At 37.8% G+C, this 27,741-nt stretch overlaps 2 protein-coding genes across 2 annotated transcripts; one reads left to right on the top strand and one right to left on the bottom strand.

Annotated features, from left to right (window-relative positions):
* The first annotated feature begins 5,757 nt into the window (after positions 1 to 5,757).
* Positions 5,758 to 19,820, top strand: LOC133515359 (synaptic vesicle 2-related protein). Its single transcript, XM_061847888.1, has 14 exons — positions 5,758 to 6,362; positions 6,951 to 7,110; positions 8,357 to 8,453; positions 10,843 to 10,967; positions 11,314 to 11,377; positions 11,465 to 11,590; positions 11,925 to 11,996; positions 12,407 to 12,546; positions 13,452 to 13,612; positions 13,956 to 14,064; positions 14,387 to 14,471; positions 15,386 to 15,475; positions 15,994 to 16,132; positions 17,810 to 19,820. The coding sequence occupies exons 1-13, from the start codon at positions 6,242 to 6,244 to the stop codon at positions 16,129 to 16,131; spliced, it is 1,488 nt and encodes a 495-aa protein (XP_061703872.1). The 5' UTR covers positions 5,758 to 6,241; the 3' UTR covers position 16,132; positions 17,810 to 19,820.
* Positions 19,821 to 22,051: 2,231 nt separating this feature from the next.
* LOC133515357 (lysine-specific demethylase 5-like) lies at positions 22,052 to 27,709 on the bottom strand. The gene has a single exon (XM_061847886.1). The coding sequence runs from the start codon at positions 27,178 to 27,180 to the stop codon at positions 24,739 to 24,741; it is 2,442 nt and encodes an 813-aa protein (XP_061703870.1). The 5' UTR covers positions 27,181 to 27,709; the 3' UTR covers positions 22,052 to 24,738.
* Positions 27,710 to 27,741: the final 32 nt, after the last annotated feature.

Below are 27,741 nucleotides of genomic sequence, written 5' to 3'. Positions count from 1 at the left end.
AAAGGTTGTGTAAGAAATCATTGCGAATTCTTTTTTTAATTATAACGTCGCAACTTAACACAATAACTCTTAAAAACATAACTCTAACCTAACCTCACGGCTACCGACTGTATGTTTGCATATCATCTTCAAAGGACATTTTACAACGTTTTTTTTAAGTGCGTCGTCGTCGCGCCTGACTAATCAAATGTTGTATACCTACCTCTTCTCATAAAGATTAATTCCCGAAGGTTGATTTTTATAGTAAAGCATCGGCAAAAAGTTATTTCCAAGTGAAATTCGGAAAAAGATCGGCAAAAAGGTAGAACGCCTAAAAATACCTTAACACTTGCTGTTACGCAGACTTTATATACGTAAAATTTTATTACATTACACTATTCATAACATTCGTGTGAGCTTTTTAAATAAAAAGTAAATATTCGAATTATTCGTTTTATCCGCATATCCGGATATTAAAATAACAAGTATTCGAAATACACCTATGTCCCTAAAAGAAAATGTAGTTTTTATTTCACCGTTCTGTCGCCATGCATGATTTATGTATACATGCCAAATTGCAGCTTTCAAGCACTAACGATCACTGAGCAAAGCCGCGGCCGAACAGTCAGAAGGGCATGGAGAAACTATAAGGGTTCCTGGTTGACTACGGGACCCTAAAAATGTACACGTGTCTGGCACGCTCAATCTCTGTAGATATAAACCGACCTTAATCTTCCGCCCGCAAGTTTCGCGCGGTGGGTCATAACTTTTGTTTTCTTCTACTTTCCCGGCGTTACGGCCCCTCTTAAAACTTCTGCCCAGTAACACTGGTCACTTTGATTTGACTTTAGTACAAGGAAGCCATTAAAATTAACAATAATAAACTTAACTCTCAAAATAGTTACTACTGATTGTAATTTGACATCTAGGTAGCACTTTTGAAGTGGAAAGTTTGGAAATCCTGGCTTGACAACCAACACGTTGTGTATTTTGTCGGAGGGGTGCCGACCTGCGGTGAGTGTGGTCGTACAACTCGTACATTCACTGCAAAAATAGGCTATGTCAGCCACCTGAGAGCTCACAATCGTCGCTCTCGACAGCTAGCACAGACCCACAGGCCGATTCGAAGAATGAGATACGATAACGATAAGTACTGGTTTAGATAAGTTCTCATTTAGATATCGTTTGTATGTCGTACAATTGACAGAAGCAGCTCGATTCGGGCAACCAATATCACTTTGATGTTAGAAATATCGTAGATAAATCATATTGGGATCACAGCGGAATCGAAATAAACGTCAATTCTCACATGTCGTTTAGTTATCGATCTTTTAAAGATTTTTCATGAACATAAACGTGTCTTAATCATTCTTAGAATCGGGCCGCCAGTCGCCGTGGCTGAAACTGGCCAGGACAGGATGATGATGATGATGATGACTATGTAACAATACTTTACCAGGTATTTTAATTATACGTATTGGAAACTTGCAACAGAAGAAAGAAAAATTACAGTTTACTCAGATAAAGAACACATTACAAGCAGCCTTTAAAATGGAAATGCCTTCTGAAAGCCGTATGTCCCTGATGAGGGATAACAGGATACAATCATTATCATCAAAGCACACATTACAGAATATAAGATGTTTGTACTTAAAAGCGTGACCAAGACTGTGTTCTTGAGACAGTGTTCTGCGTGCCCGGGATTGCAGATAGAGGTAGACCAAGAAAACTCTGTAGCCATTTTTTTTAGCACAGACTGTACTACATTCAAGTGTTATTTTAAACGTTAAACTTCTATGACATTATGACGTATAAATAACCCTTGCCTTCCCTTAATAAAAAAACTTACAAAGCGCTGCGACTACACCTTCTTGTTTGTAACGTAACTACATGATACGTACTAATAGCTCCCGTTCAGTGTATTGTAACGTGGGGTACCGGAACCCTACACTGAGCATGGCCCGACATGTTCTTGGTCGATTTTTCTTTTTACAGTCTACAGACTGGATGGTCTTATGTGATACCAAAATGCCTATTAAGATTAAGACTAAAGGAAAAAAATATATAAATCTTCTGTGAGGCCAGCTTTACTCTATGGATGTAAAATCTGGCCGACAACCAAGGCTCACGAGCAGAAGCTGCATACAACGGATATGCGTATGCTGCGGTGGTCGGGCGGGGTTACCCTTAGAGACAAAGTGCGCAACGAGCATATAAGGGGGAGTTTCAAAGTGGCTCCCATAACCCATAAAATTTCTGAGGCTAGGCTAGACTAAGATGGTACGGCCACGTAATGAGAAGACCAGATGATCACGTGATTAAAAAATGCCTTTCCATCGCTACAAAAAAGAGGGGAAGTGGAAGGCCCCAAACAACTTGGATGATGACTGTCCGAAAGGATATGAAGGTGTTGGGACTCCACGAACAAGACACACAAAAAAGGAGCAAATGGCGTCGCATGATTGGGAAAGCCGACCCCGCGTAACGGGAAAAAAGCGAGGCAGAAGAAGAAGACGGTCTAAAGACTGAACGCTACTACTAGATTGTCTCTGAACAAACTCAAAATACTTTACCTACTGTTATTTCATATAATCTTGCTAAATAAATGAAATGTAAAAAATTACTTTGTCTCTTAATTGCCAAAAATGTTCAATGACTGAACAATTTTTCACTTAGTATAAATTATTGCAGAGTATAACCAATACCTATTCCTTTACTTTACCTCAACTTCAGCTCAACGCCTCCTTCGTCTGTAATAATTATCTACAGGGTATAAAAAAATCGTGGGGATCCTTTTAAAAGCTAATTCGGTATCGTGTTCTCATTAGGAAAGAGTAGAAAATTGTTTTACGCGAAAAAATGTTTGGCCTTTGTATGGAGGGTTGTCTGTTTAGTATGTAAGGGCACTGGGAATGTGAGTCAAAGCCGAGCACTGCTTTTAAGACGGGTTATTTTTTTCTTCGAAAACCCTCTATAATCTACATGCTAAATATATGACATGGACGACCTGCCCCATAGAAAAAAAAAAAACTTTTTTCGCGTCATCAAAATTTTTCGTCTACATTTTCCTAATCACAACCAAACACGATACCGAATATGCCCTTAAACGGATCCCCACAATTTTTTTTACATCCTGTGTAAACGAATTAAAGGGTTAATTTGCTCACCCATTGAAAAACAAGTGTATTTTCAACCTGTTTGCATAAACAACAAGTTGAAAACACGTTGTTTTGAGAAGCGAGGCAAAAATGCGCGGATGTAAATAAGCCGCAAACGGCTATGTTGCCTACGCTTGCCCGTGTAACCTTTGGCCTTTAGTACTGCCGCACTGGGGATGAAACGCGGAACAGATAGGTAAGTACTTGCTTTTGGCTTTATTACATTTTGTTCATTATTATTAAGAAGGGACAAAAAATATGGCACACCGCGCGAGACTTGCGACGGAAACATGGCTGTAGCGCGGGTTTTTGCCGTTTATCTCAATAATCATGAAATTCATCAAAATATACTTCTGCTCAAAATTTTGCCATTTAGATCCCTCGGTTATATCACTAGCTATTTTATACTAAAATTTTGCTGCTATGGCATACAGGGTAACGATATACAATACAACTGAAAATAAATGAAAATTAGACATGTTTTTGCGATTTTTTTTCTGTCAAGCCAACTTTAACTTTTTATTTTAAGATTCCTTCCTTTAGATCTGTTAACCTTTCTCTTTTTAGGCATGGTACTTTAGGTCTCTTAAACAGCTCGGAAATAGTTTGAATTGTAATCAGTAATCACACTTACCTTGCAAATCTTCTTCTAGAGTTTTGACCAAGATAAGTCTGGAGCGATTTTGGTAGCCTAAACTGTGCAAGTGTTATTTATAAGATAGAAATTTTACGTTTAAAATAACACTTGCACACGTCTAGGCTATCAAAATCGCTGCAGACTTTTATGGGTCTAACTCTACCGCGTCTTTAACTAGTCGTGAAGATTGTCAGTCCGCTTCGCTCCTCCATTATTACACAGTACTTAAGTTTACCCCAATTGTGAGCTTAAAGGGATTTACAAAACCACGTCCTCGAGGGAGATCTACCCACACTGTTTTATTGTAACTTATGTCCACAAAATAACCACTGCGTATATTACAGAGGTTACCGGGGCTTGTTTTAGTTAACATTTTTTTTATTCGTAATAACATCTTCTGCTATCAGGGCACTTAGCCAACGTCAAGTATTTTAGATATATCTAGTAACTGTCGATATTCAGTCATCCCTTGAGGCTTTCCCGATGCACTGGAGGATAGCTGAAGCAGCAGTGGATACAAAGCAAAGACCGAGACCAGGAACCGCCGAATGTCCAAATAATTGGTTATTCGTATTCCCAGAAGAATTCTTCATTAACTTCACCCATTTTGCCATTCACTACATAACAGTCAAAATTATACATACATTAATCAGTCGAATAATTTATTAAAGATTTACAATTTTCTCAAGTGACACTGACAATGCCTTGAAAGGTAAATTCAAAGAGTACCTAAGTACCTAGAACCTATTAAAGTTAGCTAAGGTAAAGAGAGGTAATATAGATATCGCTGATATAGATATATCGAATTCATTTTAAAATTTGCACACTTTTTTCAATTTTATCCATTCCGTTACCATCATGCAAATTCTATAAAAAAATGGTAACGTAATGAAAAAACATTGGAACACTTTATTTCTCCCATAACTCCCCATAAGGCTCGAAAGAGCTAGTTGTGTGTTGTGTCATAATAAACTAAAAAAAGTTTATCTTTAAATAAACTAGTTAATCTTTAAATAAAACGGTCCAAATCTGGAAAACATGCCACAAAATTGCAACATTGATAAAAAAATCAACAAGCAAAAACAGAGGATTTGTATAACAAGTTTGTCAGTAGAAAAGGCGCGGATTTCAAATTATCTATGGGGCGATGTCGATGACCCTTCGCGCCTACATTTTTAAATTTGCCGCTTTTTTCTACTGACTGAAATAACTTGACAGACATAAGGGGTAAATACATCCACATGCAAACGGGCCGATGTTGGGCCCGACGTCGGATTCCAGTAAGAGTATTTTACGTTTCACCAAATATCAGCATATATCTTTTACAATATTTGAGATGAAAAAAATACTTTGACTCTAATTGCCAAAAATTTTCAATGTTTGATATTTTGGCATATGAATATTTTTTTTTACATTTCAAATATTGTTAACGAAGTGCTGATATTCCGTGAAACGGAAAACGATTATCAGGGCCAGGCCCGGCATCGGATCTGATTTCGGGCCCGATATCGGGCAGTTTGGATGTAATTGGCCCTTTTATATATAATATCATGGACACGAGCTCCTATAATTTGGCCAGGGACTGTTATTTCAAATATAGATAAAGAGGATCATACTCTCTTTGTCTTGCGCCAGGAAAATAATACTGATCCCTATCTTTTGAGTACTAGTACTAGCGTAAGACAAAGACTGTTTGATTCTCTCTGTCTGTATTTGAAATAAGACCGTCCGGCCAAACTATAGACAGCACCCAAAAAATAGGTGAGTATAGTTTTTATTATTATTATTATTTATTGACAAATTGGGTTCACCATACTATATTCTTATTTGCCGCCTTTTTGATGTCTTCAATGGATAGCTGGCTAGTAAAATTTACAAATGCTCTGAAAAAAAACAATTTTTTATTTTTATTTGGCATTTTAAAGTTTTCGATATACATGGCGATCTCGTGATTTGATAAGTGTTAGAAAGAGACAATATCTGTCATAATGTTTGCAAATATTTCAATATATTATTTTGTAATATTCGATAAAAATACAGTATGTAGGGCTAGCCCCACTACTTTCTTTATTCTTTGGCTAGCCCTATCTATTAAAATTAAATTATTTTATGTTATCCAGCTGATTTCATAAATTTTAACATCCAATTCGGAACTCATTTGGCAGCTACCAACTGTCATATTGACATTAACGTCAAACTGTCATCGCCACAAAAACTTTCGCATTCAGCGAACGCGAAGTTGATGAAGAAACTCGAAAGTTTGTTTCTATTTCTAACAATCACAAATTGTTAAAAATGTAATGAATTAAAAGAGTTCATCCCAACAATGTTACATTTTACGCAATAATATTACGAATACTGTAAGATTTGTAGTTGCGTTGCTGTATAATAAAACAACCGCTCTTTCTCCCGTTATTCCGAAGTGTCCACGTAGATTTTAACTGTTTGTGTTTGTTGAATGTGAAAGATGCGTCGTGCTAAAGGGTATCAGGATTTGGATGACAATGCGGTGGGACCGCGGCCTGGTCCGCCGCCGATGCCTGCGCCTCAGGAAATCGAAATGGCTTCGGTGACCGTGGTCCCCGATGGTATGCGGAATTCTGTTATTATTTATTGTTTTACAACGTCAAACGCTGTCTGGAATGCGTGTAATGATTGTTGATGTCGCTGAACATGAATATTCTTATAATAAATGCGAAGTTTAAGTATGTAATACTGTCATAAATAATTCTTGATTTAATAATCAAGAATTATTTATGACAGTATTATAATTTCTTTTTTACAATTTCTGTTTATCAGCTGATAAAATCAATTCTGAGGATAGAATCATCCAAAACTTATATTATAAAAATAGATGTTAGTAATTATTATTTAGTAATATGTTAAAATATAATAAAAAAGAAACAGATATAAGAATGGATGTAGCATTTGTATGGTCCTGTAACATCAACTCCAGTTTGTATCATTGAGTTTCTTAGAATTTACAGTGATATTTATAATGAGGAAACCTGCAATACATTTATGCAAAAGGTTTGTGTGAAGTCCCCAATTCATATTGGGCTAGTGTGCAAGCAAACTATAGTCCAAACCCTCTTGTGAGTGACGCTGTTGCCAGTGATGCAATACATATAGACAAATTTCCATTTCATTATCTGACACTTAATTTTACATTCCAGATACATTCACTGTAACGCAGGCTGTCAACGCCCTAGGCTTCGGCTGGTTCCAGGTGAAGCTGTCACTCTGCACGGGTCTATGCTGGATGGCGGACTCCATGGAGATGACCATCCTGAGCATACTTTCGCCTGCCCTGCATTGTGAATGGAATATAAGCAAGTATGTCTTAATAGCCTAACCATATTCTGCACACTGTATTAATTTTAACCTGGATACTATTTTATGATAAGTATCCTTAAATACCCTTACCCTTATCTTTAAATGGAAGTGGTCTGGTCATAACAGTAGAGGCATGGACAAATGGAGTAAAAAGGTGATCCAGTTGTACCCAAGAGGCTGTAAAAGGAAAAGAGGATGGCAGTTCAAACGATGAGATGAAGACATCAGGCCTGTTGCAGGAGCAGGGTTGCCAGAGACAGGAACGAATGGAGAAGGCTGGAGGAGGCCTATGCCGACTGGCAAGCGGGCACCTAATACATTTAACACATCAGTGAAGAAACGAACAGGGTGTCATGACAAAAAGGCTATAATAAAAAATAAAAAAGAATCCTTAAATACCATGAGTTTAACACTAACATATCTGTTAGTGACTCGCAAAGAAACTTCCATGTACTGATACTGATAGTTTGAGTGGATGCAGTCTCTAACATTTAAGGCCGCATCAAACTCATGGTGAGGGTACAGTTGTTTATCCTTAGCTCTCGATGTCTATAACCAGCACATGAGCATTGAGCATGACCAGACATGGTTTTGGTGAATTTCAGTAATTACATTAGTTATTGCATAACTGCCTTGACAGACATTTCAAAGATTCATCTCAATATAAGTTGTAGCTATATCATTAGCTGAGTCCACACAGAGTGAGCATACGTGCGAGGCGACTTCCTCACGCACAATACGACCTGTGTTGACGTGCCTCGGCCGAGGCGGCGCACTCGCGCGTATGCTCGCTCTGTGTGGACCCGGCTATTTATTAAATATATGTAAATTATCATTTCGCTGGCTCACTATAAAAAACTGTATGAAATTTATTTACAAATAATATTCTTGCCGAATATTCTTTCGGTGGTGGCCGAGTGGATGTGACGTCCGACTTTCAATCCGGAGGTCGTGGGCTCAAATCCTGGCTCGTACCAATGAGTTTTTCGGAACTTATGTACGAAATATCATTTGATATTTACCACTAGCTTTTCGGTGAAGGAAAACATCGTGAGGAAACCTGCATACATCTGCGAAGAAATTCAAAGGTGTATGTGAAGTCCCCAATCCGCATTGGGCTAGCGTGGGGACTATAGCCCGAGCCCTCTCGCGCATGAGAGGAGGCCTGTGCCCAGCAGTGGGACGTATATAGGTTGAATTATTATTATTCTTTTAAGACAGTTAATCAATATGTTCCTTTTTCCAGATACCAACAAGCTTTAACAACTACAGTGGTGTTCCTAGGCATGATGCTCAGCTCTACATTTTGGGGCAACATCAGCGACCGCTATGGACGAAAAACGGTTAGAATGTTTGTTTAAACCCCCACGCCTATAGCGCGCGGCGCTTCATCGTGAACCTTGCCGGATTGCACGAAGGTTGATAATGGGCCTAAATTATTTAATGGGATAATTAAATGTGATTTCTATTTCGCCATAGGCTGGACTCATTTCAGTCACATAGCTATACCTCTCACGTCAAATGACATGTCCCTATGACAGTTAATTAGGGTTCTATAGCAAAAAGGTACAAAAGGAACCCTTATGGTGTGACTCTGTCCGTCTCTCCTTCTGTCTGTCACAACCCTAAATATCTCGAGAACCACTTAAGCTATTGATTTGGAATAGTTATGAACAACGCTAACCCAGACACATCGAAAAAAAAAAAAATACTTAATAAAAAAAAAGAAAGTTTTATTTTTATTAAGTATGGAATATACCCATTATGAAGAAGGGGCAAAATTTCAAAGTCTAATGACTAGGTCAAATGGGGTGTCAGTTGAAAGAGCTCAAATCGTACATTCCAAAACATTTTTATCTTTTTTTTGAAAAACAATTGATTTATGCAGGAAAATGTAGAAAAAACATCATGCGCCCCCCCCCCCCCCCCCTTATTTCGGAAATTGACATTACTATTGTAGAGTAGTTTCTCCGAGAGGGATGGGGCGTGCGGGGTGAATGATATGTTGCCAGAACGTTTGCCCATTCATGCTGGGGTACCACAGCTACTTTCTTGGGTGCAAATGCCCTTCGTAGCTTGCTGTCGAAGTCCGCCCAGGTTTTGACAGAATCCTTTATGCCGTTCCACCAAACGGCTGCGGTGTCCTTCAGCATGAGAGGTAGGCTAAGAAGCGCGTCGCTATCGCTTACGTTCCCGACGTTTTTAAAGCACGTGTGGCCGCCGTTAGAAACGGTTGCACGCAGGTTGGATCCCTTTTGTCGTCGTAGGAGGAAATAGCCTTAGCAAAGGAACTATGTTTCACCGGAGACGGAGCAGGACGTGCAGCGCTATTAATTGGTCCCAAATAGCTGCTGGAATTGACTCTCTGTCATATTGACCGCCATTTCTTCGCTTTGCCGCAATAATTTCGCTCTTCGTGTCTCGACAGGCATAAACCTAGCGACGTCACGGCACGGCCCGACGTTGGGCACCAGATGTAGAGTAGTTTCTCCGAGAGGGATGGGGCGTGCGGGGTGAAGGCGAAAGCAAAGGCGGTTTTACGATGTTAGAAGTCTATTCCAGTCGGCGCTATCTACAAAATATTACAGGAACTAACTATACTTCACTACTAAACTGCCTAAGGCCGAGCAGCGTGCTACAAGGACAGCTATCGAGCGCAAAGGAAGATTTATTACTAAATAATCAAGATGGCCCGGAATGGTCCCTTGCGATACACAAGCCCGTACACAAATTGACTTCAAACTGATTCTCAACAATAACAATATTCAGTGCATCGGGTCCTTAACTAGGACAAATCTTAGCACTGCGATGTACGTCTTCTATGGGCACGGTATAGTGACATCTTGCGGGATATTTGGTAAACAGTTAACTTTTACGAACATGCCCGTTTTTTATATGTTAAACTATTTAAATACATCAATATATTTTTACGAACATGTTACATTATGTTCTGTATTTTTACAGGTTTTTATAATCAGTAAATAATAGGCCGACTAACGCCATCTCTGTGCACATAGGTGAATTATAAATATATGAGTTGACAAGCTTACGTTAATTTATATCTATACATTTGCTACATTTAGTAAAAATATAGACAATACGAACAAAAATGTTGCATAATTTTCAAGCGCCGGGAACATTGAAATTAAAGTATGAACATTGGGTATATTATATTAATGCCATCTTGTGAAGGCGCGATGAACTATATGTTGCCTAGGAAATATTAATTATTTTCACTTCAGCTATGTTTACATAAAAATCTAGTCAACACATTTAACGAAAACTTCAACTAAAATCCAGAGGCAGTAAAATTAAAGCTAAATAAAAATAAAAATATAGGCATTAATTATTCACCATAATGGGCCTTTTTTTAAACTGTGCTCCCTAATAAAATAAAATAAAAATGCCCCATCCTACTGTACATTAAATATTTCTATATATTTTTTTTTATTGAAAAACTAAATGGGCATTCGCTTTACCAAATCAACTATGAGCCATGTAATTGATATTACAAAATCATCAATGAGTTTGATCCTTGCATCTCATCTTTGAAACAGCTTTGCAACACAGTAGTTATACAGCTTTTAGACGTACTTTTACATGCAGGTGTAGCAAAATCGTTTTTAGTTTATGTATTTAGGCCTATATTACCTTATAGACTAACATAAAACTAAACACTATATGCGACAGAACGGCGTATATTCCTATAAATATAACCCTTTTTGTCGACAGGCTCTCAGCATGTGCGGGGTTCTGCTCTTCTACTATGGGCTGTTGAGCGCTATAGCCCCAAACTTCCTCTGGCTACTCTTTCTTAGAGGTCTTGTGGGCTTCGCCATTGGCTGTGTGCCGCAGTCGTGAGTGTAGCTATAATTTATAACCCCAAATATAAAAATTGGCGTAGGGGGAAATAGACAGGTAGGAGCTAGATTTTGAAAAAGCCACTTTCATTATTTTGGTTGCTTCAGAAATAATTTTGTACGACTATTTTTAGTGAGAAAACTCATTTCCCGTCACTTGCAAAATAACTCATACAATCTTCGCTGCGAAACTACCGTAATTATGCAAGTGGCTGTTTCAAAGCCTGGCTCCTTTATGCAACCAAAAAAAAGAGCGGGTTCGTATCTACGAAGTGAGCCATAGCCCTATTAGGTGCATAGACGTCTGGTGTGAAAACGGACTAGTCATATGTTTTTTTTTCAGTGTCACATTGTATGCAGAGTTTTTACCCACGAAGCAGAGGGCTAAATGCGTCGTCCTACTTGACGTAAGCTTTTTTTAACCTTATTATTTCTCTTCTAATAATGATTCGAAAACCTAATCATATAACAATAATGTAATGTACTTTTTGTAGTGTTTCTGGGCGCTGGGAGCTTGTCTGGAGGTGGCCCTAGCGCTGGTAGTGATGCCCACCCTGGGCTTCCACTGGTTACTGGCTCTCTCCACTATACCACTGCTGATATTCGCTCTCATATGCCCGGTACGTCTTTAAATACACCATGTTTTGAAAAAGTAGACTTAATTTCTCTTTCGTTTTCTGTACAATTTTTGTGAGTGCAGTTCGAAAAAACTTTTAAATTCGGATCTAAAAAATTGAACAATATAATATCAATATGATTTTCTCAGTAGGCCTATGAGGTACAATTCTTTCCATCTATTGTATTTAGATATATTATCTTGATAGTGATACTGAAGCTTGCAGCGCCGACCGTTTTTAATCTTGAACTAAATTCATTTATACTTCGTCATCTTTCGACGCGAGAAGCTGTAGAGAGTTTTTCGTGGTCTACGAGTTAATGTGTATTTCATTTCAGTGGCTGCCGGAATCGGCGAGGTTTCACGTCGCTAGCGGACAGCCAGACAGAGCACTATCCACGCTGGAACAGGTAAAAGTTGCTTGATGGTTCTGTTAGAATATCGTTTAGTTCAGATCCAAAACTAGCGCTTCGTCTGGCAAACTCACGCAGCGGGAATGTCTATTTGAAATTCAATTAATTCGAAAATGATGTATGCCGAAGGAACAATTTTTTGTTACCTACTGGGAATATATAAAGTAATCGCACTTATATGCATCTCAAACTGCAAAACTTCTGACTACGTATTCATACGATGACGCGCAGATTTGTCAAATCTAGCCTTCATAACACGACAATACGAGTCAAAGCCCCCCCCCCCCCCCCAGGTTTCTGTCTTAAATCGAATAATTCATACAAAATATATAATCAGGTTAGAGTTGAAATCAGGTCAAAAATAATCAGGTCAGGAAATCACTAATGAGATTTTTTAATAATTCTAGATAGCGGCAGATAACGGACGGCCAATGTTGTTGGGACGACTGGTGTGCGACGATTCGGTTGGCATCGGACAACGGGGACGACTCAAACATCTGCTCATACCGCATTTGAGAACTACCAGTTTACTGCTGTGGTTTATATGGTAGGTATACTTGTTAACTAATATAAGCGACAAACAACGGACGACCAATGTTGGGACGACTGGACATCGGACAACGGGGATGGCTCAAACATCTGCTCATACCGCATCTGAGAATAACTAACTTACTGCTGTTGTTTATATGGTAAATACTTGTTAACATAATACATAGTAGACAACGGACGATCATGTTGTTGGGACAATGAGGGCGACTCAAACATCTCATACCACATCTGAGAACCACCAATCTACTGATGTGGGTTATATGGTAATTACTTGTTATCAATTTATCATAATAGTAGACAACGGACGATCAATGTTGTTGAAACAACGGGGGCGACATAAACATCTTCTCATACCGCTTCTGAGAACCACCAGTCTACTGATGTGGTTATATGGTAATTACTTGTTATCAACTTATCATAATAGTAGACAACGGGCGATCAATGTTGTTGGGACAACAGGGGCGACTCAGACATTTCATACCGCATCTGAGAACCACCAGTCTACTGATGTGGTTATATGGTAATTACTTGTTATCAACTTATCATAATAGTAGACAACGGGCGATCAATGTTGTTGGGACAATGGGAGCGACTCAAAAATCTCATGCTGCATAGGTACCAGTCTGTTCCTATTGGTTTTATTTCGTAATGTTTTAGACATGTCATCGTCACCGCTGATATTTTATTCTAAAACCTTCATGCAACTCGTATTTTAAGTCACTATGCGCGACATTTTTTGTAACTGTGCGAACTGATCTCAGCATTCACAGTGCTAGTATATGGAGATTGAAGCTCTCCGGAACATGTCGTCTATATTCGATTAGCGTGATACAACTTCGCTATAGGAAAACTAGTCATTTCATTCGATTCGAGCGATTCATTGAAGCCTATTTTCTTTTTCAGGATGTCCTGCGCCTTCTGCTACTACGGGCTCGTGCTGATGACCACGGAGCTCTTCGAAACAGAGCCCGGCGGCTCTTTAGAGCCCTGCGCCGCCGACTGCCGACCTCTGCAGACCACAGACTACATGGATTTATTGTGGACTACGCTTGCTGAATTTCCAGGTATTTTTCTCATGGTTATCATTATTATAACTTGTATTTCGTTTTCTGTGTAATTTTTAACTTTAAACTTGGTGCAAATTAAAAAATATAGTAGTAGTAGTATTTCATCCGAAATCGGTATACCATTCGTGACTTAAAAATAAATATAACTACACTCATTATATACTAATTAATGCGACCATAAGGTTACACGCAAGCTCTGAGGAGCTCCATAGCTCCATAGACCATGCAACAAATCGCATGCGATTTTGAATACATTGCGGCAGTTGAGCGATCGACTGAATTCGTATTTTGTCGGCGGAACCAAAATTTATGAGATATTTCTACTTTTGAATGGTTTCAGGCATCTTCGCAACCATATTCATTATCGAGAAGTTTGGCCGGAAGAAGACCATGGCCTCACAGTTCATCATATTCTCCGTCTGCGTGTGTATGCTGATCTACAACGAGAAGTAAGTTGTAGTACTTGTGGTGCTGTTTAAAATGATTTTGATATATAATATTGCTTCGTTATTGCGTTAGATAATAATCAATAAGTATATTTACTTGCCCATTTTTCTCCTTTTCACTTTTTGAGGTGGGTTCCCTCTACTTGTATCCTTCTTTTACAATAAATTATGATGAATGATTATAGTATAATGTTTACTTTCAAGGAAACTCTAAAAAATGTTAAGTGAAGTAATTAAAGGTCACATTTCTTTGCTTCAGAATTGAGATCTTTGAAACTAGTGTTTTAATTTTTTTGCTTGAAAGTAATGTTTTTTCATGTTTCAGCCGTGTATTTCTGACATGTATTCTGTTCTTGGCGCGCGGCATCATCGCCGGACTGTTTCAGGCCGCGTACGTTTATACACCAGAGGTAAGCAATTATTGTAGTCTAATTATTTCACGCGAGCTCAGTGGAAACGAGGGGGTCAATGTTAGAGCTTTTGCCCCCTAGTTTGAGGGACACATTTTTGACGAATTGTTTCGATATATTGACGATTTTGGATGTCTTGTAGTACCAAATAGTAAAGACTCGTGGTCAAACTGTGTTCCAAAGAAGTTAGGCTTCAAAACGTTTGTGATTTTGATCTAAGGGGTTGCGGGGGATTTGATAGGTCACGTTTTTACACCCTTTATACATAAGCATATATCGTAAAACAGCAAGTTTATTTCGTACTTGACGTGCCTGCAATTTCCATATTCTTTCGCATCGCAAAATAATGTATGATCATAGCCTTATTATTACTATGAATAGACGACTAGCTTATGAGAGTTACGATGGAGGATTTATCGAATTAAATTAATTTCAAATTTGACACGATCGACCTTATTTCCAGTCTAAGGGTCGGTTGTACCAAACCGTCTGTCACCGTTAAAGAGTTCATTACATTTTATTGTATGGAAAGTTTCATAGTTGGCTGCTGAGTGACATTGCTCAGTCCGCTAAATATGGAAGGTAGAGGCAAGGAACAGAATCTCCGTAGGCAGAACTTTTGCAAAAGTGTCCAGCGGTCAGCTATAAATAATAGTTCCAAATCTCTTCAGACTAGCGCTAGAGTAGCTAAAAACCTAGGCGTTATTGACGGAGTGAAGTGCGCTGTCTATGATTAGATTTTTTTCTCAAGTATTCTAGGTATTGTAGCGCCACCTATTTATGGTTCTTTGTCGGACACTTTTTGGTATATGGAGATTCTGTTCCGTGCCTCTACCTTCCATACCGCTAAACGTGTTTGGTGCAACTGGGCCTGATAGTGTCGGGCAGAGAGTACAGCAGTCGTGTCCCGGCAGGTGTACCCCACGGCGCTGCGCTCCACGGCCGTGGGCGCGTGCAGCGGCGTGGCGCGGCTCGGCGCCATGGTCACGCCCTACGTCGCGCAGGTACGCTAATATAATACTTGTGCACTTTACGAATAAGGTCCACAACGGTATGGCGTCCGTGCATCACAGCCTCGACGCCTAGATCACTTCCCACGTCGCACAGGTGGGCTAACATACTAAGGGTTATCCCTTGTCTCATATTAAGCGTTGAAAAAATACAGGAAAATTTCAAACAGTTCGTTTTTTTTTCAAGCTTCTTTAACAACATTATCACAGATAAGAAATTTGTTGTAACAAAACAGTTTATCGTAATGTTGGCCATTATTTACGGATTCTGAAGGCATCATAGAGGGTTTATGATATGTGTGTTGAGACGCTATATCAACAAACACTAAAAACAGAATAAAATAAATATTTCTTTCCAATCTCGAGGTTCTAATCCAATCACCGAAGTTAAGCAACGTCGGGCGGGGTCAGTACTTGGATGGGTGACCGTTTTTATAGATAATGGTACAGAACCCTTCCTGCGCGAGTCCGACTCGCACGTGGCCGATTCTTTTTTTACGTTTTGTTTCCAGGTGCTGCTAAAGAACTCAATAGCGTTAGCGACGGGCGTGTACGCGGCGGCCGCCGTGCTGGCCGCCGCCGCCTGCCTGCTGCTGCCCATCGAGACCAAGGGCCGAGAGATGCGCGAGTCCGTCAACGCCACTACTTAAGGTTTGTCCCCCACGGATAACGTACCCGGGACCCGGGTACGTCCTTAAACTACGTCCAAAAGAGAGGTATGGGCATTGTGAATTTCATCTCGCCTTGTGTGGTAGGGCACAGCCAGTGGATCTCATTCCAGATCTAGAGCAGAGCCCAACTGGGGAAGTACCTCCACCATACAGAAAACCGCAGCCAAATAACACTAGACCCTACTCATAGTGCTGTGTTCCTGCCGGTAAGTAAGGTTGCCAGAGCTCAACGAGGGGGGGGGCGGGTTTAGGGTCGGCAACGCGCATGTATCTCGTCTGGAGTTGCAGGCGTACATAGGCTACGGAGACTGCTTACCATCAGGCGGGCCGTATGCTTGTTTGCCACCGACGTAGTATTAAAAAAAAAACCCTTTATAGGGCACAATCCATATCCTCAATCCATAGTACGTCCGTCAATGCTACTGTTCACCAAGGCTAGGATACCAGTAAAGTAAGTCTGGGCGTAGCAGTCGGTCCGCTGCGGCCCATCGAGACCAACGGATGCGAGATGCACGCGTCCGACGCCGCCGTTACTTAAGAGCCCATCAACGTGCTCACTAGCGCCACTGCTAAATAATTGTTATTATTTAAATTTAACGATAGGTATTTAAAAAAGGGGGCCGTTACGTACTGTATTTTGTATGTAAGTACCTTTTGAATACAACATAATAGTTTTTACGTTGCTGGATTCGTCAATCTAGGCGTCCAAAGTTAAAACGGCCGTTTTTGTTTTGAGTTCATAGATCGACGAATCCAGCAACATAGAAACTAGTTTGATGTATTCAGAAGGTACTTAAATACAAAATACAGTACGTAGCGGCCTGCTTTTTTAAATATCTATCGTTAAATTTAAACGATCACAATTATTTTCCAGTGGCGCTAGTGAGCACGATGATGGGCTCTTAAGGTCTGTTCCTCACACAACGCTGAAATAAACAACTCAATTATAATCTGCCTGCTCTTCCCCATAGTGACCATTGACCAAGGGTCGAGAGAGACGCGACTCCGTCACCGCCGCCACTTAAGGTCATATTCATTTATTTCGTATATCTCTCTCTTCCTACATCACAGAATTCCCCGTAAATAAATACTATTCGAATCCAGAGAAATGTTATTGAAATTATTACTCCAAAGTCAGTCAGCAATATGAAGAAACAACTGAAAAAGTGCACTAAATTACTTTGCCAGTCTAGGATAAAAAGCAACTTTCCTATCTGGTTTTGAAGAATAAAGAGAGCGTTGCGTATAATACAAACCTTTTATTTAAACCGTGTTCTTGCAAATTACGAATTATTGATTTGATATTTGATTTAGATAATGTTTTAGAGTTAGTACTTTCGTCGCGTTGGTGTGTGGAAATATGTTGTGTTTTACTCGGTAGCTTGTTTAACATGTCCTGCCTTGAAACCATCGCAACTTTTAAGATTGTCCTTGATTTTGGAATCTTTTACTTGCTATAGCCCGAGCCCTCTCGCACATGAGAGGAGGCCTGTGCCCAGCAGTGAGACGTATATAGGCTGATTTACTATTATTTTTACTTGCTCAGGTATGGAAATTAGCACATGAGATTAAACAACATCTTTGCCCCTTGTAAAACAAGTAACATGCCGTGACATACTTAAATTATGTATAATAATATTTTACTTATTTTCTTCAGGTACATCTGGCACCTAGACTTATTCTATTAAGATAGAGGAAAAGCGACTATTTATTACCAATAGTAAGTTGTTTAACGCTGCACGAGCAAAATTATGTACCTGTATTTTAATATTTTTTATTTACAACCATAGTGGATACGTTAGAAAAGCCGGGAATTGCTATTCCTGTTCTGGAAATCGATTATATCTTGGTTGACTTTTTGCTATTTATTTTATGCATTTGATTTGCTATAATTCATCTCACACTACTATAGATATTATTTAATTGTTAGAACGATAATGTTGCACAGCTTAGCGTATTCATTGACTCCGTCTCTGCATTTTTAATAATAATAAAGTTTATATTAATTATTGACATTCGAATAATTAAGATAATTAAACTAAGGAAAGCAATATGTAAAATGTAGTTGATAGTTTTAAGTATTGAATCGAATAATAATTTTATTTACACACGTAATTTAATAATAGTTGTGGATACTATGCATTTGTGTATAATATGCACTAAGACATGTAATTTGTGCAGTCATGGTTAATAGTTGAGCAGTCCTAAGTTAATACATATTAGGCTATCCTTTTTAGGCCCATGGTCCTACTCATAGCACTAATTATTTCAATGTAATTGAAACCATTTTTAAATGGAACAAAGTTGCGTTTCTTTTCTTTTGTTTCGTTGTATTTCTAAGCAAAAAAAAATTCAACCATAGTTCCTACAATATTGATTTCGAATTTAACTGGCAATATTTGTTGTATGACCCAACACCAACAGGGCTTTAGGAGGCTATAAAATCTTCAGTAGCATGAAGTTATCCAACTTTACAATTTTGAACTGTATTCCCTAGATATAAGCGATACTATTGGTTGTTAAGGTTTGCGTAGCTATGTAATAATTTCACTGGTTACGAAAACATTATGTCGTTGATAAATATTTAGCTACTTAACTACAAAAAAGGCAAGCTTAACCTCCGAAGGCTCACGTTCTTAGTTATAGAACTTATTCAGTTCGATTACATTTAAATCCTATTCACAAACAAAACAAAATCAACTCTATTTCCTACTCTATAGGTTCAAATTTCAGTGTCAAATTTTGGATTTTCTATTTCCTTAAGATATTAAAATATTCTTATGAACTCTATTATTTTTAGCTATGACTGTACAAAGAGACCACTTCTCTATAGCACACTAGTCTATATAATAAGCATTGAAATATATAAAGACTGTTTTTGTAACCGCTTTTTAATGTTTATAGTATACGTGTTAGCTTTTGCTATTGATGTTTTACACTTGTATATCTAGTTATAAGTATTAACGAAACGTCGGTTATAAATATATTGCATTTGTTATCACAAAAACTATCTTCATATTAAGGTTGACGAGACAATAAGTATTTATGATTTATTAATATTAGTTGTATTATAAAGTGGCAGAACTGTCAGTCTTGAAGAAATATCACTAGACTCAGACCAAGCTAAATTGGCAACGATTTTGATAACCGACACGGAGCGTTATTTTAAACGTCAAACTTCCATGAACTGATGGCGTTTACTTAACATTTGCAACGTCTGGGCTAGCAATCGCTGCTAACTTATCTTGGTCTGTCTTTAACACTATCACTTTTGGTCGCCAATGGTGACTTAAGTCAGGGGGTAACTTCATACTCCATTAAACATATTTTTGAACCAAACGAATTTAACCTAAGATGCAGTGTGGCTCTGGGCTCAAAATGGTTGAATACCCCTGCCTCAAGTTATCTCTGCGCTGTGAGACAGCACCAGACGTTGTATGTGTATACCCTCTAGCATCCCACAGTCCTAATACTAGAAAAAATATATCCAAATAAATTCAAATCATTTTGAAACGGTCACTCATGATTTGTTTCGTTCGATTTTAAAACAAAACATTCAATTATATTTTCTAATACCATTTGATTTAAATTTGACTGCCAACTTTTCTTTTATTAATGGAGGGCCGCTAGAACGTTAGGTTAGTTAAGCTTTCATTAAGTAACAGAGGGCCTACCGCGAATCACGTTCTACGTTTTGCCTCTCTGTCGCACTTGTAATTCGTACGTAAGTGTGACAGGGAGGCAACACGTCGAACGTGGTTCGCGGTAGGCCCTGTGACACTACAGGAATTGGCACTAAAACATGTCTCGTTTTGTTGGAAAATGGGCCTTATTGCATTTTGTTATAACACAGAAAAATAGCTAGTTCTATACTGAATATTTTTTCAATAAAAAATCTGATATTTTCAAACGATTGCATAACTTGAATACTCGTAACAGCAGACTAACTCTAAGACTTAATTGTCAGTATTATATTTATCTTAAGCCTGGTTGTGATATTTGTGAAATAAGTACTTAAACGGTGCTATTCCCTTATTAATATTGTATTGTATAATTAATTATGTATATGCATATTCTCGTAACAATCATAACCGATGTTAGGTTGTGCGAAGCAGATGCTTATTTGTGAGCTGACCAAAATGTATGTACTATTTCAATAAAGCCTTAACCCATTCAGCGCTAATCACGATACGTCGTCGTTTTGCTTCTACGAAGCATTTCCGCTACATACCGGGAAACCTATGTTATTGGCTACGACTATAGGTCAACGGTGAATGTGTTAAGACTTCGAAGGCAGTCAGCATCAAAAGGAGCGCATCAGCCTATGCGTCAAAAATATCTACCATTCTCTGATAGCTTAACAAAAAGAGATAACTCTAATATATAGAACAATTTAAACTATTTCAGATACTTTTGAAAGCGAACTCTCGAAATATATCCATATTTAGGAAAGTGACCGAGGATGGCAGATAGTTTTGGCGCGTTGTTTCATAGCTACTATTGATGCTGGCTGTAGGTACCCAACATCATGACGAATAAAACAAGAGGACCGACAACGACTATCTATATATAAAGTCGCGTTCCTCCAAATTTATTGCCAGATGGCGTCACTAACGCTGCGGTAGTAGTAACGTTGCGGTAGGTCTGTTCCGTCTACTTTGTTAAGTCATCTATGACGGAAGTTGAATAATTTTGGACTAGGTCTGAGATCCATTTCATTCGACGCTTAGACCTCTTGTCAAAATAACTCAACCTCCGTTCAATTGATGGCACTGAATGTCAGTCTTCTTGTTTTATTTGTCCATGCTAATACAAAGGTCAACCTTTCACTGCGCATGACGCACATGCTGCGCTGACGCATGTAATTTGTCTATAATATTTTTATTTAACAGGAGTAGAATGGATCAGAATTGGCGCATTGCACATTTAACGGCAATACTTGCAGCTGCTTCGCACTTACTCAATCATAAAATTATATTACCCTATATAATCTATCTTTGAGCAATGCAAAGAATTAATGATTGATCAGTGATCACAGATTGTTTTGAAGATTGTAAAATATTTTTTCAAATATTTCTTTTGTTTTTTTTTAATTTCCGCAAACGTTTATTTATTGTTTCTCTTCTATACATATTATCATTATCACTTAATTTTGTTAAATTAAATGCACCAAGACTATTTTTTATTTTATTTTATGGTACATAACTAAGGTCTGATTTTTCAAACATCAAATAAAATTATCTGTCAGATAAAGATAACACTCTCTTTTTCCTCTTGCTTTGTGAAAGAAAGGGGGCGTGTTATCTTTATCTGATGTTTGAAAAATTAGACATAAGTCAAATAGAAACAATTACGTAAGTAAATACAAATACAACATATGAAATAAATTGAAAACACTATGGGGTCAGCTACCTATGCTCATTCCTATACTGCCTTAGTAGATATGTGAAGATGGAAACGTTTTAATTTGATTGAGACTTGGACAGATTACCTGCATTTCCAACCGATTACTTCGAAAAAAAAGTGTGACTGGAAGGGAAGTAAAACTAGAGGATCGCGTCTCGTTTTGATTGACGGGGAATTAGACAATAATTCCAACATTATAATTAGTCCAATTATGACAATACTGTACTAGTGCAAGTGAGACAGGCCTCTAGTTTTATTATCTTTCGGACCGTTTCCTCTAGCTTTCTATGATCAACTGTCTTGCTTGATGACAGGGATCAATATTTTGATAAAAAAGTGACATTCCTTTCCACTTCTATATACAGTCGGCAATACTATGGCTTAGCACTTTTGCATACAAATTTCCTTGGGGCAGTATATTTTCTCTGCAGCTGACTGTACATCCTTGGGTCCGATACTAAAAACACAAAGGGGAAAATGAAACAACTCTGTATAGACTTATAAGATTTTAATTACTCATTTTAACATATTTATTATTTCTAATACTCATTCAATAAACTTAATTTTTAAAGTTTACTAGCCTTATTGTGAGGCAGAAAACTTATCTGTATCATTCATAAAATAAACAAAATTCTTCAATCACAGTACAAATCACACAACTGGAATAATTTGAATTATTCAGAAATAAACTGTTTCGTCTGTTTATTTCTTTTCAATCAAACAGAAAATCATACATTCATTCGGACATGTCAAAAGAAATATAACAGAAATTAATCTGTTATCAAATTTGGCTTAAGCTTAACAAATTGAAACTAGGGGGGTTGTCGAAGTATCCAGGACAAATATACAAAACATAAATCTGTCTTTGCTGTCGTGAAGCCGGGTAAAATGGACAAATAACCCATGCTACCAGTCCAGATATTGAACCTTAATGAATTGACATAAGGTTGAATTACCTATAGACATGATACTATGATGACATGAGACAAAATAACGCTCGACAATTTTTTTTTACAATTAAAATATCTACTTAATATATTCAGGTCAAATTTTGAATGGATAGATTGAATTCGGTACTTAACACTTAGACAACTTAGGTAAATTTGAACGAATTTACAATAAATAGACAAAAATACTGGCTATCTCTTAACTGAACTAAGCAGGCGAATATACAAATACAATGTTATGTCATAGCCTTACGTTTAGTTGCCTAAATCGTAATGTTAACATTAAAATTACTCCTACATTCTAAGAGCTCAGAATTAAAAAACTATACCATAATAAATTATTTTTGTGATGCATGACATTAATACCACTCCACACATAAATATACTTTCAACAGATAGGTATCGAATTATTGTAAATCTAATTTTTCATCCTAATATTAGGGTAAGACAACCATTGATCGGTGCTGTAAACCTTGTCAACTTATGCAGCGGGTCAGTCAACAGAATTGACTAATAGTAATAACAATAGGTAGGTTTACCCTACCATAGGATGTGAGCACTGGGTCAGCACTTAGTGAAAATAATGACCATCATGTACATGAAGAAATCAGCCTTGTTTCTCAAAAAATTACTGGCTTAGGGCTGGTTGCACTGAACTATCTGTAATAGTAGTTCTTTATAAATATGAACAACTATAGTTCTCAATGGGATGGGATCACAGCTGCTGTCGTCATCGGTAACCAGTTTGTCGATTTTGTGTGGTGCAACCAGCCCTAAGTTTCTCAAGTACCTATTCGATATAACAGATATGAATATAGTTTGACTACCTACCCACTCACTTCAACATATGGAAACATTGCTTGCCCTTCACTCGCAATTTGTAATAATTTTTGATGAATGGATAGAAAGCAGTTAACTTCTAATGATGAGATCAATAGCAATTTATAAATAATAGAACAGATTTTCCTTCCTCTTACAGTGGCATACCTATAATTTACATCAACATTCCCATACCTTATTGTGAATTATTTCGGTGGGCTTATTTTACAATCTTATAAAAGAAATACCTACATCCCTTCAAAATTTATTTAAATTTACACTTACATTTTCAGACACAGATGTAGCAACACTGAACTCCGCTAGGCGGGTTCTCTGTTAGTAGGCGCTTTTCGCTACATACGGGTTTTCCCATGTTATGCTGCACTGGCGCTAAATATGTCAAAACAATTATAGCATGGATGTAGGGTTTTACATTTCAAGTAAATAGTGAATTATACAACATTAAATTTAATTACCTACACAATAATCAGAATTAAGGTCTTATACCTCCATGAAAAGAATTAAGTGTACCACATAGAGAAGTCATCATTGTTAAAATTAGTTAGGGGAAAAATTTAACCAAACCTCAAAATATTAAATTAAATTACACAAGGTCATCATAGTTTGTACAAAAGTATTTTCAATGGTCACTACTTAGTTGCTAAATTTACAGTCTTCAGAATAAAATAACTTGCTAATGCTGTGTTGTTTACTCTAATTTGTATTACTGCATTAGTAATTTGAATCAGCACAAGTTGTCTTGAGACATCCTCCTGATGACCCGCACCCTACACAAAGTACAGTTAATGTATGAAATACCGACACGGAAAAAGTGCCAAAAATATGTATACACAACCTTATTGCCTATACATAGGGTTGCCATACGTCCCGTATATACGAGACTGTCACCGTATTTAAGTTTCGCGTCCCGTATTTTTACCCGTCCCGTATATTAAAACTGCTGTCACAATCATCTCCTGATATGTTAAGCCCCAATTTGATTTGGCTGGCAAATTTTGAAAGCCAGTCATCAGGAGTTTACACTTGTCAAACAATAAAATATATTTCTAGCTAGTGTACAAATAGTAAAAGTGGAGTCATGTACACACATAGGCATTAATGACATTGAAACTCCTGGACTCATTGTGTTTATTTATTGATCAATTTTCTTAGATTATTTGTTGCTTGCAAAGTCACTAACATTCATATTTAAATTTGCTACCCAAGATAATTTTGATAAAATCGCAAATGTAGGTACTTAAGCTGCCTATTAACATTGATTTAAGTTTAACCCAAAAAAAAATAAACAACATAAAATCAATCATCTACATCTAGTGTGCAGTTCAAATCTAATTTTCGTACAAGAATTCTTTCTTAAAATTACTTTTGTACTAAACCACTTTGTTATAGATGTTCAATCATCATCTAATTCTATTACAATTGGTTCAACATTATGAGTTGCTTTAGTATACTCTTCTTTTAACTGTGACAATAATGAGCACTTTGGTATTTTAAGTTCATCTGCTTCATCTACCAAGTTCTTTAACTTTTGGAGTCGTCCAATGTCAGGTGCAGTCGGAAGCAAAATGTTTTTCGTTTCAGTCATCCATTTGTCAAAGCTATTGACTCTAAAGTCAATTGTTTGCAGCATTATATGAAGCTCATCCATGTCATATCGGTAATTTAGTGTTTTCTTCTCTAACGGACACTTGCATGCCTCTTCTGCGTGGGACAGGCATGCCATGAATTTACAATCTGCACAGTACACAGAAGACAAAAAACATGTTGTTTTACATACTTCACATAATCGCTCATCATCACCCAGAAGTTCAAATGCAGTTCTGCATACATTCTTCAGACCTTTGGTTGCCATCAATGCTCGTAAGTGTCCTTCATCACGGGCTGCCTGGACTAGCTCCTTTTGTGTCTCTAAGGCAGTTTCCAAGTCCAAGCGATCACCTTCAAGTGCCATTTTGCAAATCAGCTCATCATGTGAAAAGACGCAGAACCTTTTCAAGTTTTTATAATGTGTTATACAATCCCTTCCAATTTTAAGCCAGTCTGGTGGAGCAAAGTTGACAGCTTCTGCAAAATTGTAACCTTGGTTGAAACCTGCATGATAGGCTCTGGGAAAAGTGACAACAAACTCTCCTGCTTGCTGATCAGTCCTGTAGATAGGCACTCCTGCAGCCATTAGGATGTTTGGGTTCATTATTGTAACTAACTGATGGAGTAGATCTGGCTGAGATTGGAAGAGATCAGGAGCTGCTGCCTTCATGGCTTTCTCTAAAAGCTCCGCTCCACTTCCTGGCACTCCATACCAAGTTTTAGCTTCTCCCCAATGTAAATAGTTGATAGAATAGCTCCAATGGTCTTCGTTGTGCCAGCAGAAAGCAGAAAAACACATGCCAACATACATCCATGGGACTGTCATGCCAGATATATCAGCATTGATGAATCTCAACACAGAGCCATTTAACACTGGAAGATTGTTTAAATTCCATCCAGAGTCCACATACTCTTGGTCGCCTGGATACAGATTTAAGGAAGACTTGGTTGGAAATCCAGAGCCATGATCCATTGAGTGCAAATCTGCACCATATTCCACTACTACATCTTCTTCTACTGATGAAATAATCCTCCAGAATTCTTTTTCAGCCACACTGGTTGGCACAAGATGTCCTGACATTCCAAAATAATCAGATTTGAATTTATCAGCCATTTCTCCAAACTGCTGCAGAGTATATTCTCTTTCAGCTTGAGCAAACCCGAAGGCTTCAGCAGGTTTGTGGACTTCTTCTGCTATGCAACAGGGACAACGCCAGTCTCCTTCTGGTACTGAACTAAGTGGGGGTTTCAGGCAAAAGGTGTGATAAGTGTCTGAGCAGCCATTACAAATCAGAAGTAGATCATCTCTATGGTCTTTTTGGCAAATAGCACAAGTATAAATAGCTAAAGGATCCATTTCATATCTAGGTCTTTTTCTTGACTTGGTTATATCAAATTCCTCATCATTCAATCCAGGCATTTTAGGACCTGGACCATAGCAAGCAAGTCTTCTAAGTTCTCTATTGCACTTTATTTCTTCACTTTCTGGTTTATTTTCTGTTTTAGTTCCAGAGATGTCCACGTCTGATTTTATATCTGACCCTGTCTTCATCTTTTTAATACTGGTGTGGGGTTTTTCATCTTCTTCTTCCTCATTAAATTTTTTTATGGATTCCAGTGATATTTCTCGAAATGTGTGAGATTTGTTTGCATCATTTTCGTCTTTTATTTCGGTCTTTTTAACAGTTTTTAATATATCAGCTTTGCTCTTTTCGAAAATATCGTAGGGCAGGAGGATTTTCTCGTAATTATTTCTGAGAAAATTCATTGTGTTTGCATTCTGACTGTATCCCATAGAATGGGCTATCTTACGCCACTTTTTCGGAGTATTGCAATTTTCAAAACCGCCCTCTTCGTTAACCCAGAATTTAAGACAATATAAATCCAAAGTTTTGTTTTCTATCATGGGTATTTTAAGGGGAGAGCCTTGGAGATCCCAGAATTTCAAAATTTTTTCAAGAAACAAAAGTTTCAATCGCGTAATGGCTTCCAACTCGTTAACTTTCTGAATCCGTGGGACAAATTTCAATTTGTCTACATCTAATGAAAATGGTGGTTGCCATCGTGCTGGGGGCTTTATTTTGCATATTCCGGTCTTTTCCGCGACGGGCCGAATTTTGGCGATATAGCCGAGTGGATCCATGAATTCTTCGGCTGTGGGCTCAAACACGGGAGCCTCAGGCGGCGCCGTGAAAGTAAACTCGGCTGTTTTCTGCATGGCATTTTTTTGTATAATTTTGCTATCCATTTTATAAAATTTTGTTGTGCTAACAATTTAATGGTTTATTTCACTATTTGACGCGTCGCAGTCCACTCCACATTTCACCAAACAAAGTCTACGTGACTTCTCGCCATGTGTAAATGGCTCCTAAAATCTTTATTATCTTGCGATAATAAAAACAAATGTCCACAGATTTTTAGATATCATTAGGTTAATCACACGTAAACCATTCACAACACAAAAGTTGATAACGAACACGTAACCAATGCACTTTAAAATGCATTTAATTATTTCCGAGATATTGATTGATGTCGGACAAATTTTAGTACACAAACTCTTGTGTCCGTATTCCGTAACTAACATAACGTAACGCAATGGAAATGGAGATTCTTCATTCGATACTTTTTGCTTGCTATTGCTATACTCTTCTCTTTTGAGTAGAGCCACACCACACCCGGCCTAAAATTCGTTCTTGGAGCTAGTTATGTATTCCCAACAACAGCATTATTTTACTTACGCGCACTTAGATGTTCTGTGATTTTGATTTTTAGCAATAGTAAAGTTTGGATTACTTTAATCTTATTTCAT

Source organism: Cydia pomonella, chromosome 2, assembly GCF_033807575.1.
Source record: "Cydia pomonella isolate Wapato2018A chromosome 2, ilCydPomo1, whole genome shotgun sequence".
Lineage (NCBI taxonomy): Eukaryota > Metazoa > Arthropoda > Insecta > Lepidoptera > Tortricidae > Cydia > Cydia pomonella.
This window is presented reverse-complemented; position numbering and strand designations above follow the sequence as displayed.